Source organism: Marmota monax, unplaced genomic scaffold, assembly GCF_021218885.2.
Source record: "Marmota monax isolate L192 unplaced genomic scaffold, Marmota_monax_Labrador192_F-V1.1 WCK01_AAM20220418_F8-fsc00077, whole genome shotgun sequence".
NCBI classification, from domain to species: Eukaryota; Metazoa; Chordata; class Mammalia; order Rodentia; family Sciuridae; genus Marmota; species Marmota monax.
This window is the reverse complement of record NW_026694610.1, coordinates 712,877-725,208: the sequence shown is the minus strand read 5'-3', so window position 1 is coordinate 725,208 and position 12,332 is coordinate 712,877. Positions and strand designations below refer to the sequence as shown.

Below are 12,332 nucleotides of genomic sequence, written 5' to 3'. Positions count from 1 at the left end.
TAGGTTGCAGTGAGGATGGAACAAAATGAGCTGAGTCCAGGAACTGTATGGGTGGGAGGATTCAAGCAGATATCACGAGTTACGAGCACACAGCCGAGAAGAGATGGTATAACAGATCTAAGTGGGAACTGGTTCAAAGCCAAGCATATAAACCATGGCAAGAAGGGTGGGTGGACATCTTAATTCTCTGTTACAGACTCCAAAGTCAAAGATGGGAGAATCAACAGAGAGGAGATCCCTAAGAGGGGCTCTACTTGTACTCTGTCTTGCTCTGGGTAATCCTGGTCTGGCAAGCATTATTCCTAGCAGAAGAGAGAAAACTTCTCACTTAATAGACATCTTCAGTGGCCAGATACTTTACACCCTATATTTTATCTTAGTTAATATTCATAGCAGTCTAAATTCTATGGTCTTCTCTTCATGGATAAGAATTATTATACGATGATGATGTTGATAATAGCAACACATGCTTTTACCAGTCTTTGTAAAGCAAGATATGTATCAGGTACCATGCTCTGTACTTGGCATGCACGACATCTGATCCCCATAAGAGCTTTAGAAGATGAGCATGGTTATTCCCATTTCAGATGAGGATGTTGAAGCTCCATAAATTCATTTATTCATTCGTCTACTGTTACAAGCCATATACCATTCAAGACACATGAAATACAACACTGAGTAAAACTGATGTCCTTGCCCTGGTCTTGGATTCTACTGGGAGGCAACAGACAATAAGTAACATACACCATGAACAAGGACATTAGATATGATACTGGAAGGCAGGATCACTTGTTTTTCAAACATGCCACTGATTAGAAGACAATTTCTTTAGGGAAGGTCAGTGGAGTAGAAGAAGGAAACCAAGAGGGGCAGGAAAAGGGAGAAAACACAGAATAAATGTAACCAAATCACATGATGCGCATATGTAAATACACCACAGGGAATTTCACCTTTACTTATGTGCAGAAAGTACCAATCCAAAATAAATAAGTGAGCAAAAGAAGATCGGTAGAGTAGAGGAAGGAGAATAGGGGAAGGGAAAAAATGAGGGGAAGAGGGGACAGTCAGGGAACAGGGACTGAAATGGAGTGAATCAAGCTCCATGCACATATGATTTTGTCAAAATGAACGCAACCACTAGGTATAATGATAGGGCTATAATAGAAAGAGGCAGTATCTTCATTTTTAAAATAGAAGAATGAAAAAAAAAATCTTAGAATTAATGAAATATAGTGAGCAAAAAAAAATGCAATATTTTAGAATAATGAAAAATTCAAAGGCAGAGCAGACAAGGCAAGTGACTGGGGACATTGCTCATCACAGCATGAAGGTATGAGAGTCCAGAAATGCACTTCCAAAGTGGGGATCCGTGCATGGACTGTAGGGAGCAGGCAGACAGGAGAAAGCTCCCTCAATTCAGTGCCAGAAGAGTGGCTGTCAAGAAGGGGGCCTGGGCCAGTGCCCACCCCTAGTGCTGCAGAAGCCACCACTTTGGGTTTTGGCAGCCCTGGCATGTGGTAGTGATTTGATACCTTTTTATTGAAATGATTGAATTAGCTCCAAAAATAGCATTCTGTTTTGTTTTACATTCCTTTGCAGGGATGGCCAGTCAGGAAAGATTACCGTGGATGACTACGGAGCCAGAACAGGCAAATCACCTGGCATGATGAGACAACTCAACATCAACGGACCTCTGTATGTGGGTAAGTGACCTTCATGGTGGCCAAATCTAGATCAGGTCAGGGCTTTTTTTTTTTTTTTTTTTTTTTTTGCAAGTTCTCTGTTTGTTGTGCCAGGGATAGGTCAGTGAAATATCTGGAAATCAGGAAGCTGTCCTGATATTCCATTCTTCCATTTTCTGAACTTCTGACTCATGGCCTAGGGGACAGGAAGGGACTTACTCAGATGCTCTGTGCTTTGGACAGATCCACCAGGAAAACCATGCTTTTCTTGTTTATAGAACAGGAACCTGCTAAATATAGCTCTAGGAATTCTCTCTGAGGAAGTAGGATCTTTCTGGTCCACCTCAAAATAGAATGAGTAGCATATCTATAAATGGCTTATAATCCGCTAATACAGAACACAAAAAAAAGGAAAAGATATCTTTAAATATTTTCCAAGTGAACTTCATTGAAAGCATTCAATATCAGTGTATCTCTTTTGGTTTAAGATGCTATCACCTCCAATGACACAACATTTTGTCAACATTATACAACATCTCAAAATTCACTAACTACTAATTTGGTTTCCAGGTGTTCATTTGAGCCACACTGTGAGTTGTGTATTTGTACCCTTTTGCTGTGTATGAAATTGATCCAAGTGAGCCTGTTCCTTCAAGGACAATGATAAAATAGATGTGCTACACTGGACAGTCTGTCCTATCAACCAAGGGATGTCAGTGGACACTCAGGTGCACCACAGGGAAGCCCCAACTTGCACAGCTGACATACTCTTTTTTTGACATACTTTTTTTTTTTGACATACTTTTTTTCTTACTCTTTTACATACTCTTTTTTTCCTTGTGGCTTCCTGGCAGGTGGAATGAAGGAGATCGCTCTGCACACTAACAGGCAGTACATGAGAGGCCTCGTGGGCTGCATCTCTCATTTCACTCTGTCCACCGATTACCACATTTCCCTCGTGGAAGATGCTGCAGATGGGAAGAACATCAACACTTGTGGAGCCAAGTAACACCATCTGGCCTTGCCCAGGGGACAGAGCCTCTATCTTGAGAGTCCCAGGGGCCCTGAGACCCTGCCCGCTGCCACACACAGAGGCCCGGGGACCAGGTGTGTTTCCTCTCATCAAGGGGAAAGTACACCCTGATGGGAAACTGAGCACCAAGACAGGAGGCCCTGGGTGGCCTACCCTGCTGACACTCTGTGGGCCAAACCCAATGGAGCACTGTGTGTCGGAAGCAACGGACTTTGTCCTTTGAATGCGTGGAGTCTGCCAGAGATCACACATCAATGCAAATTCCAGAGCCTGTCTGCTGTAACTGAATGACTGTGTTGTGATTCATAGTGCATAGAAGAGGAGAGAGAGAGAGAGAGAGAGAGTGAGAGAGAGAGAGATTGAGAGAGTTCGCATGAGCCCACAGAGCAGTATTAAAATACTTGTCCTTCCCTGGCTCATGACACTTACTCACAGCAGAATGACTGTGTGACCTTGAACTTTGAATTTCCCACCTTGGCCCTAATCCCTTCCACTCTCTGGTGTCTGGCCCAAAGGGCTCTCACTGTTCCATGAAAATAAAGGGTGGGGAAGATTAAACATAGAATCATGGTCATAATGCGGCCCCTCTCCCCAAGTGTACCTTTAATGTGAAATCCCTACTTTTTATAATATCAATCTAAGAAAATGGGCCCCGTGATTTTGTAGCTGTACTTTTGTATGTGTCTATTTTTATAGCTGCAGACTGTCTACACGGTATACCTTAGGGTATGCTGGTAGTATACCCTAATTCTTGCACACTTTCCTAAAAATTTTCTCCCAAAGGAGACTTGGGGTCATTTGTGGTATCAATGGAGTGGAGGAGGTGACTCGGGAAGCTGACCATTCTTTTTTGGTACATGTTGGTTCTAGGGGATGAATATGAAGCTTTCCAAAATAAGCAGATTAAAAGGAATATGTGTTACCAAGGTGGGTCATTGTCATTCTGTTTCAAGAAAAGGGAATATCTTTAGTAAACTTGAATAAAGGGGATGAAGAAGACTAGAACTCATTCATTCATTCATTCATTCATTCATGGAGATGATACTGATTCACAGAGGTCACATTCACAAGTGGACACTAAGGCAGCCGGTGATTCCAAGCTGTACAGGGAGTGGGGGATGTGCCCTTAGCATGGGCCAAGCTTCTGGACAAGAACCAGAGAAACGAAGCTTCTTTGTGCACTGTCAGCTGTGTCCCTCTGCTAGCACACATGTGACTCCATGTGCAGCTGGCTCACTGGCAGATCCCCATGCAAAGTTTGCTAAGGGAAAGGTGAGATGAATGCATCCCCAAAGAGGAGGGAAATCTGATGCAAGAGCCTATAATTAGTCCCAGGCATGACCCCACTCTTGTTTGTGCAGCATTCATTCAGCAAAAAGCTTTGAGCTTTGTGCAAAAAGCACAGTTTTAGGCACATGAAAAATCCTAAAAGATGAATAGATACCCTAGAGAGGTTCACCTTGCACTTCAACCTTCTGCCTCCTGTCTTTGAGAACCTTCCAACACCAGGATCCCCACCTACCTATCCTTCGATGGGTAAATGATGACAACAGTAACAATAATGATTATCCTTTGCTATGTGTGTCACCTTGTGAGTAGGATGGGGAGATAAGGCACCTGGTGGGAAGTATGCCCTGCCACCTCCAATCACCATCACCCCAGCACTTTTTCCTTGGAGAATGCTGGGGCCAGTACTTCCCAGTATACAATGGAATTGCTTTTACAGCACATTTGCAATGGATTGACTCCAGCTGGAGGGAAAAAAAAAATCTTTAGCAAAATAGCCAGCTGAGCTGAAGTCAGAGGGTTGCCTTGCAGATGAGCTCTTGTTCCATGCAAGAGTTATCCAGAGAAAAAGGCAGTGACCCAGGGATGAAGGTGTGGGGTGTGTGTGTGGAAACTGCAGAGGACTAGGAAGCACTTTCTCTCTGGGTGGGAAGCAGCTGGAGCTGAGGGGAGGCGCTGACCTGGTTTAGGATTAAGGCAATAGGGATCCCGTAGGTGAGAGAGCATCAGAGTAGAGGGACCCAAGAAGACGGTGGGGGGCCAGGATAGGAATACAGGGTCAGAGACAGTGTATCCCAAGCTTGAAACAAGGCTTGTCCATCCTCTCTGAGGACAAATCCGGAAAATGTGGGATCAGTTTATATCAGAGGTGGCGGTGAAGAAAAAGATCTTAACCTCAAACTGAAGTTAGACCTCAGTTCTAGGGGCAAGAGAGCTGGGAAGGATTCTGCTTGGCTTGTGATGTCCCAGCTCTCTAAGTGTATCTGTTACCTTTTGCCACAGTGATGGTGCATAGTAACCACAAAACCTCCGTGGCATACAGCAGTAAGTGTTTATTGCCTACTCACCCTGAGTGAGCAGCTTGGTGGCTCTGGGTTGACTAAGCCCTTCTTCTGGTCTCAGCTGGATGCAATCCCATGTGTGGGGGTTGTTAACTTAGGGTGGCCTCCGCTGGGGTGGTAAGGTAACTTGAGTCTGTTCCATGTGTCTCTCATCCTCCTTCTGTGACAAGCGGGTTAGCATGAGTGTCCCCTTCTCCTGATGGTGAAGGAGGACCAGAGGGCCCGAGTAAAGGCCTTGGGCCTTTTACAGTAAGTGCAGCATGCCCACATGATGCTTCCGCCACATCCAATTAGTCAAAGTCTGTAGGTTCAAAAGATGGAAGAAATAGACTCCACCTCCGTGGCGATACAGTGACACCTCGCCATAGTGGGAGGACCTACTTAGTCACCTGGAAAACTGAGTGAGTTCAAAGAGGGGTGAAAAATCCAGACCATTAACAAGGCCAGTCCTCCACGACAAGCAATGCTGTTGAAATGAGTGGTATGGTAGACCTGAGGTGGCCACCCCAAGTTCAGCTCTTCTGCAGGGACCCTTGGAGCTGGGGACAGGTTTATGAAGTATTCAGTGACTGGCCAGACCAGGTTTCATAGGAGTAGCATTTGCCTCTCCCGTACCCTATCTACCTGCCTGTCTCCCTTATCCATGTGTCCTCCACCTGTTGCTGACACTTGACAGTCGATTGTTGCTCTGAGGAGGGACCAGCAGGGACTCCGGATCTCTGCTTTGGCTTTTGGGTAGCTGCTGTGGTGAGAGGCTGGTTGGAGAAGGCTGGCTGGGTTCTTGGGGAGCCTCCAGGGAGCTCCGAGTTTCATTCCATCCCTGTCCTGCAGAGGAAAGATATTGTGAGACATGGGTTCCTGAAAAACTTTTGTCTACAATCAGAATCTGAGGAAATTCCCCAGAACTTCCCTCAGGTTCTGAGCAAGGCCATAGGGGTGGACAAGGGAAGGTAGTGATCTTGCTTTTCCTATACAAATGGACTTTTGCAATCCCGTCTGTCTCCTCCAGGACCCCTGGGAGGTCTGCCTCAGGAAGCTCGGTGGGGTCTTCTGGGTCCCCACACTGCCCAGAAGCTTGTCTGGCCCTGGGCCACCTCTCTGAATGGCTGCCTTGCTCTCTGGCCCTCTTATTTGCCTTTATTTTTCTGACCCAGTCCAGTCCCAAGCTCCAGGCCTGCTCCAACACAAACAGGCCTGCTGCTTTCCACTCACTCCCTGCCTGGGCTTCACAATAACTAGCACTTTGCTTCCGACATCCTTCCACTCCTCTCCTCCGCCTCCCATTGCCTCCCCTCCCGCCTCACAGGGAGCTGTCTCCTCCCTGAGTGGGAGGAAGGATCTCGGAAATGTGCCCAGAGCTGGCAGGCTGAGTGCGTTCCACTTGGAGGAAACGCGGCATTTTTCACCTTTAACCCAGAAAAATATGGTTCTCAGAAAGCTTGTTTTTAGCACTGCAAGTTCCCAAAGGAAAAAGAATAGGGAGGAGGAGGGGTCCCTAGCCCCTCACTAGGCTCTGACAACTAGCCCCCCAACCCCAGAAGGCCATTCTTCCAGGAGGGGAATCGCCCAAGGGCAGCCTGCAGGGGCCCCAGCTAAGACTGAAATTCCTGTTCCAAGAGAAAGGCAAGGCATCAGCCTGGACAAAGCCTCAGCTGCTTCCCGTTCCTCTCTGCCTCTTCCAGCCTCTGCTCAGCCTAGGAACTCACAGCACAGTAGCTGCCTCAGGAAGGTAAAGGCCCCCTGCATGCTGGGAAAGTGCTCTACCACCGAGCCACAGTTATTTCTCAGCATGGAGATTGTGGCTTGTTCAACTGCATCATAGTCAGGTGCACACAGCACACACTGAACAAAGAAGGAAATTAAAGTGGGCCTGCCTCAGCCATCAGGAGGCCACAAAGTACCAAGTCTGTGGAAGCATCGTAGCTAGTGGGCTTCTGTGAAAGTTAACAGGCTGTCCTTAGGAAGTTCCAGCTCGCAGGTGGCCCCATTGGGGCCAGTAAAATGACTAATCCGATTCCACAGTCTGACTGGCTTCTGGGATAGGCCCTCTGAGTAATTAATTGCACCTCAACCTCACGTTCAAAGAATGTTCACATACTTGATTTTAACAGTCCTCCTTCTGTGATGGTCAAAGCAGATGGGCAGGGCCGGTTTGACTTGGGGAGAGAGAAGCTGTCCAAAAGCACTAGATGACTTGCCCATTCATCCACCATGAAGATGAAACCATGATACTGCACTAGGGAACTCTTCTCTCCTTACCCTGCCTGCCCTTCAGTCTGGTATGAGCTGCTCCAGGATGCCAGGATTATTAACTGGCATTGAGGGGGCTTCCTCAGACTAGCAGTCCTGGGCAGTCTATTCACAGGGGTGAGGGGGATCCGTGCAGAGGCCAGTTCCCAGGGGCTGCTTGCCAGTGTCTCAACATAGCTTCAATGAGAAAGACTTCTTCCCAAGGCTCCTGAGTTCAGCGAATCTAAAAGCAGATACTAGAGCTATTGGATCAGAGTGGGATTCAGGCCCCGCCAGAGGAAGTTGGGCCTGGATCGAATCCTTTCCCTTTTCTGCATTTCCTTCATCTCCACAAACAACCTCCTTAGCTCAGGGGAGTTGTAGCAAATTATTTCTGGATGGCAGTGTGCTTCCCCTGGGCCCACTCCTGCCTGGCCAAACCAGGAGCTAAAAGAGTGGGGCAGACAGTAGGGGAACGTCCCCTGCTTCGCCGTGTTTCCCTGCATGTCCTTGCTGAGACAGCTTGGTCCTAGAAAGTGTGTGGCTCCCAGGACCACTTGCCCTTTCCTGGAAAGATGTGAGAAGAACATCACGTCTTAGCATTCGAGAGGAACTCTCTGCTTTACCGTTTGTTGATCTTGTCTCTGTGCTTTGCTTAAGATCCAAACAGCGTACCAAGGTATGGAAATTTCCCGACATGTGGTGTGGCCTTCCCCCATGTCCTTGCCGTCCACCTCTAAACGGGGGCCCAACCAAAGGCTATGGCTTCCTTCAACAGCCTAGTCCTGAGGGCCTGCGGCTTTGACTTGGCCATGAGAGGACTTGGACTGGAATGTCTCTGAGCAGGAAGGCCAGGGATGGTCAAGGAATTTGCCACTTAAATTCATTAAATAACCAAACTAAGAGGCGCCAGGCCAAGGGGTGAGCTAAGGGAAGCCCGGTTAGGAAATTGGCCAAAGGAGAGTGAAGGCAGAAAAAGTGAACTATCAGATGGAGAGAGCCCTGGGGGAGCAAAAGTGCAGGGTCACTAGTCCCCGCTGGTGACCTCAGCCCCACCCACCACAGCAGCAGAGGACATTCCATGTTCTGCCTGAACTTGGGGTCAAAGGGCAGCTTAGGGAGGGAGGTATGAAGTGGGGTCACTGTCAGAGTGGAACATGGATAACACCGCTGCTTGTCCAGGCCACACTCATATGACCTCAAAGAAGAAGCAGCCTGAGTGATCGGCCATTCCAGCTTCTCAATGGGGCTGGGGTGATAAGGCCTTTTGCCCAGAACTAGGGGGTCTTATCTGCTGTGACATGACTGACTGCAGCTGGCCTGAAAAACTGGAGCCATGGTGTGTGCTTGAAGGCTTTGGGTTTGTTTGGAGGAAAATGAGTCTGCATCCTCGGGAGCGTTGCATTACCCCTCCCCAGACACTCATCCACATTCGCCTCACATTTACTGAGGACCTGTGATTCACCAAGCAACCCCTGGTCAAGAAGCTGGTGGGAATATCAAGCAGGGAGAAGGCTGTTCCTCCGATCAAGGTGTCAGGCGGAGCACCCTCTTCAAGCTCACTGGCCACTCACTCCTTTAAAACCAGGTGGAGACTTTAGCTTTAGGGGGGATCCCATCCTTTTTGTAAGAGCTCACCTGATTCAGCCAGCCAGATCCAGGATGGTCTCCCTTTTTGTTTGCTCTGAATCCACTAATAGTAACCTAATTGTGGGAGGATGTCCCACTGTACTCACAAGAGCCCACCACATCAGTGAGCAAGACTTCTGGGGCCTTCTTAGAATCCTGCCTGCCTCAACTCTTACCAGTTCTCCTTTCAGTCTCTCCCACTTCCAAGTAATACTTCACTGGCAACCAAACATTTTTCCTGAAATTCACCTTGTGTCATATTCGATCCCAACTAAAGGATGTGCTGCAGTCTGCTACTTCCCTGACTGATGAGTCAAAGACTTATAGGGTAGGGGAATTCTACACTCACAGAGCATAAAACTATTTTAAAATTCCTATTTATAGTTCCTGAAAATTTTAGTTACCTTGAGTCCAAGGACCTTTGACAATGACTAAGGACCTAAGAAGAAATATAGTTGCTGGTGGGGTGCCCAAGGGACTGCGGAAACTGAGTCAGGCAGCTGCCTTTTCCAATGGCCACTGAGCATGGACCTTGGGCAACCTTTGCTCCCAGCTCCTGTTGGTCACCTCATCTTAGAGGAAACACCAAGTATGCAAAATTCTGCTCTTTATCCAAATCTTCATTAGTTAGTTGCAAAAGACCATATTTTATGGCACAGAAAGGTTGCCTTGAGAGTTATCACAATGTGCCAAAGGGACCCAGAATGAAATTCGAGGGTGGTTCCTTCATTCTGACCACACTCTTGCCAAACACTTTTTCCCGATTTTCAAAGTTATCTACTGTTTGGTAAAAAATCTGAGCAATATGAAAAAAAAAAAAAATCCCAGAATACAGACTTAAAGTAATTCAGTTGCTTTGGAATTTTTTATGTTCATAGAACAGTGACATAAAAATAATTCATTGATAATGTAAAGATTAAAAAAAATATACTGAAGAATCAAGTTCCAAATTAGAACATACAACTATTATTCTCTTATATATATGCACAATATGCCTCTATGTAAGTGTTTGTGTACATATCACACATATATTCATACAGGAAAAGTGTCTATAAAAAGTAAAATGTGAAGAACAAACGCTAAAATCATGTAATTTTCTTTTTATCTATTTCCTTGTTTTTCTTTAAGAGTTTTTATTATTTTATCCACTCAGGATATCACTCCTTTCTTTTGGGGGACTGGACTTTCTCCAATTCTTATTAAAATAGCCTTGGAATAGGACCTCGGCCTGGCCACAGGATTGGCTAAGGATGGACACGTGACCAGCCAGGCCAGTCAGAGTCCTCACTGGGAGCTGGCACAGAGGGCTCTCTCCTAACTTTGTAAGGTCTGACTATAAGTTTAGAGAGGCCCACCATGGGCCCAGATCCTTGGGCCAAGGGAAGAGTTTTTCTATATAGAGAAGAGATATGCTTTACTTCTGGGTGGAGCAGGAGTCTACAGCAGTTGTGTTCAAGGAAAGAATCAGGGCTTACCTAACCACAAAGCTGATGTTGGAGATGTGGGGCATTCTGAAGATTGACTCCAGGAGGAACAGCTATAAAATTGAGAGAAGAGAGGCTGGGACAGAAGTGGATCACTTGGTCATGCAAGTTGTCCCCATTAAGTTGGAAGTACACAGAAAACTTGACCCTTAGAGAATGAAAGTAAATTCCAGCTGAAGAGGAGATGGGACAGGGTTGTGACTGTGAACAGTATATAAATGTGCTCCGACCTGATGTCACTCTTTGATTGCATTTTATCCCCCACTGGCTGTTGTCTGAGAGATAAAAGGATGAAGGCAAATTTCCTTCAGGAGAGAAAAGGTAACTGTCAGTACATACTTGAACACCTGCTATCAAGACACAATGGCTCAGATCTGCCCTAAGTTTCCACAGGGCTCCTTCACTCTGTTCCAAGGACAGAAGTTTAATTGAGGACTCTTCCTTCCCTGCCCCCATCTTTCCATAGTTGGAGAGTATTTCTTACAATTTTCTAATAACCAGAAAATGTTAGATCACTTATCTTTTTTCAAGACACATTAAAAAAAAATTTTAAGCACCTGACACATGGCAGATATTGTGTCAAACTCCATGAATGTTTGTGACGATGCCCTTCAATTCTAATTTCTAAATAAAGCTTCAGAATGGTGCATGGTGCTGTGGGGAGATAAGAAGGCTGCTAAAGGCCTGAGACCATGAGGGCACTGGAAAAGGCTTCTCTGAGCCAGCCATGCTCAGCTGAGACCTAAGTGAGGAATGTTGACTCCAGCCTTCAGCCCTGTGGGGACAGATGCCAGGGGTCACCTAATAGGCCTTTTGCTGTGTGCTGTGCCACTCGTTTGCAATGGAACCATAGAATCTAAGGTATGTCTAAATTGGTTTGCAGGTATTTACACCTTTATGGTGCTGATCTGAAGGTCTGTGGTGTCCCTGAGGTTTCACAGGATGGACACAAATGTCACAATCAGGTATCTGTCCAGTGGGGAGCACTGTGCACTGTCTGTAATCCCCCCAACTCTCTGGCAAAGGTAGGCACTAAGAACAGTGTTCCAGAGATGAAGGGCTGAGAAACAGGTAGAGTCCCTCCCAAGATGGCCCATGTGATGGTGAAATCAGGACCCACCTGACTTTCAGGAGCAGGAAGAATGTGATACCTGGCATCTGTTAGCAGAGGAAACCAAGAAAGCAAATTTGGATACCGAAAAACTTGGCCTCTAGGTTGTTCCTGAAGGGGACACTGTCTGCACTGTCAAATGAGTGATTTGGGACCAGGGGGCCCATCTGCTCTCCACACTACTTCCTCTGGATACATCAAGGGGTGCCAGTGCCTCTGGAGATAGGAAGAGAGAGATTGGCTCCCACAAGGGCAAGAGGAGAGAAGTGATTTTAATTTGAGCTGGAACTTGACATTCTTTCTCACCATTCAAGTATTTAGAGACATACGTATAAGAGACCCACTTGGGATTGCACTCATTTTAACATTATTTCCACTTGGCAGCATAATATTGAAATGCTTTTCTTGTCTCCATAATCAAGAGATTAATCATCCAGGGATAAAAATTAAATTTAATCCCAAATTTAATCCTAACTTACTCCCAAATCAGTTCAAGACATCTCTTGCTACCTCAAACTTCCTAGAGCTTGGAGACTAAATATTTAAAAATCAGTTTTACTCTTGTTCACTCTAGGGAAAGATGAATGGAGTAAATTAACAGGCCCTTCAAAATGAATTCTTCTGTTGCTAACATTTTAGTGTGATGCTGAATACTGCACATTTAAAAAAATTTCTATTTGTTTTTTCTTTTCTTAATAATCACATCATACTTCTCTTTTTGGCCTTCTCAACGTTCTTGGGGTTGACAGAGCTATACATTTTGGCTCAAAAATCCACCACCTGGAAAACAAGTTATACACTGAGAACTCCCCAAAG

The 12,332-nt window shown here is 46.0% G+C and overlaps 1 protein-coding gene across 1 annotated transcript in view; it reads left to right on the top strand.

The window, feature by feature from the left end:
- The window catches only part of Egflam (EGF like, fibronectin type III and laminin G domains), a 174,171-nt gene extending 170,515 nt beyond the window's left edge, over window positions 1-3,656 (top strand). Inside the window, exons 22-23 of the mRNA XM_046422288.2 lie at window positions 1,600-1,703; window positions 2,537-3,656. Coding sequence (XP_046278244.1) covers window positions 1,600-1,703; window positions 2,537-2,691 — 259 coding nt within the window. The 3' untranslated portion in view covers window positions 2,692-3,656. The remainder of the gene's footprint in view (window positions 1-1,599; window positions 1,704-2,536) is intronic.
- Window positions 3,657-12,332: the final 8,676 nt, after the last annotated feature.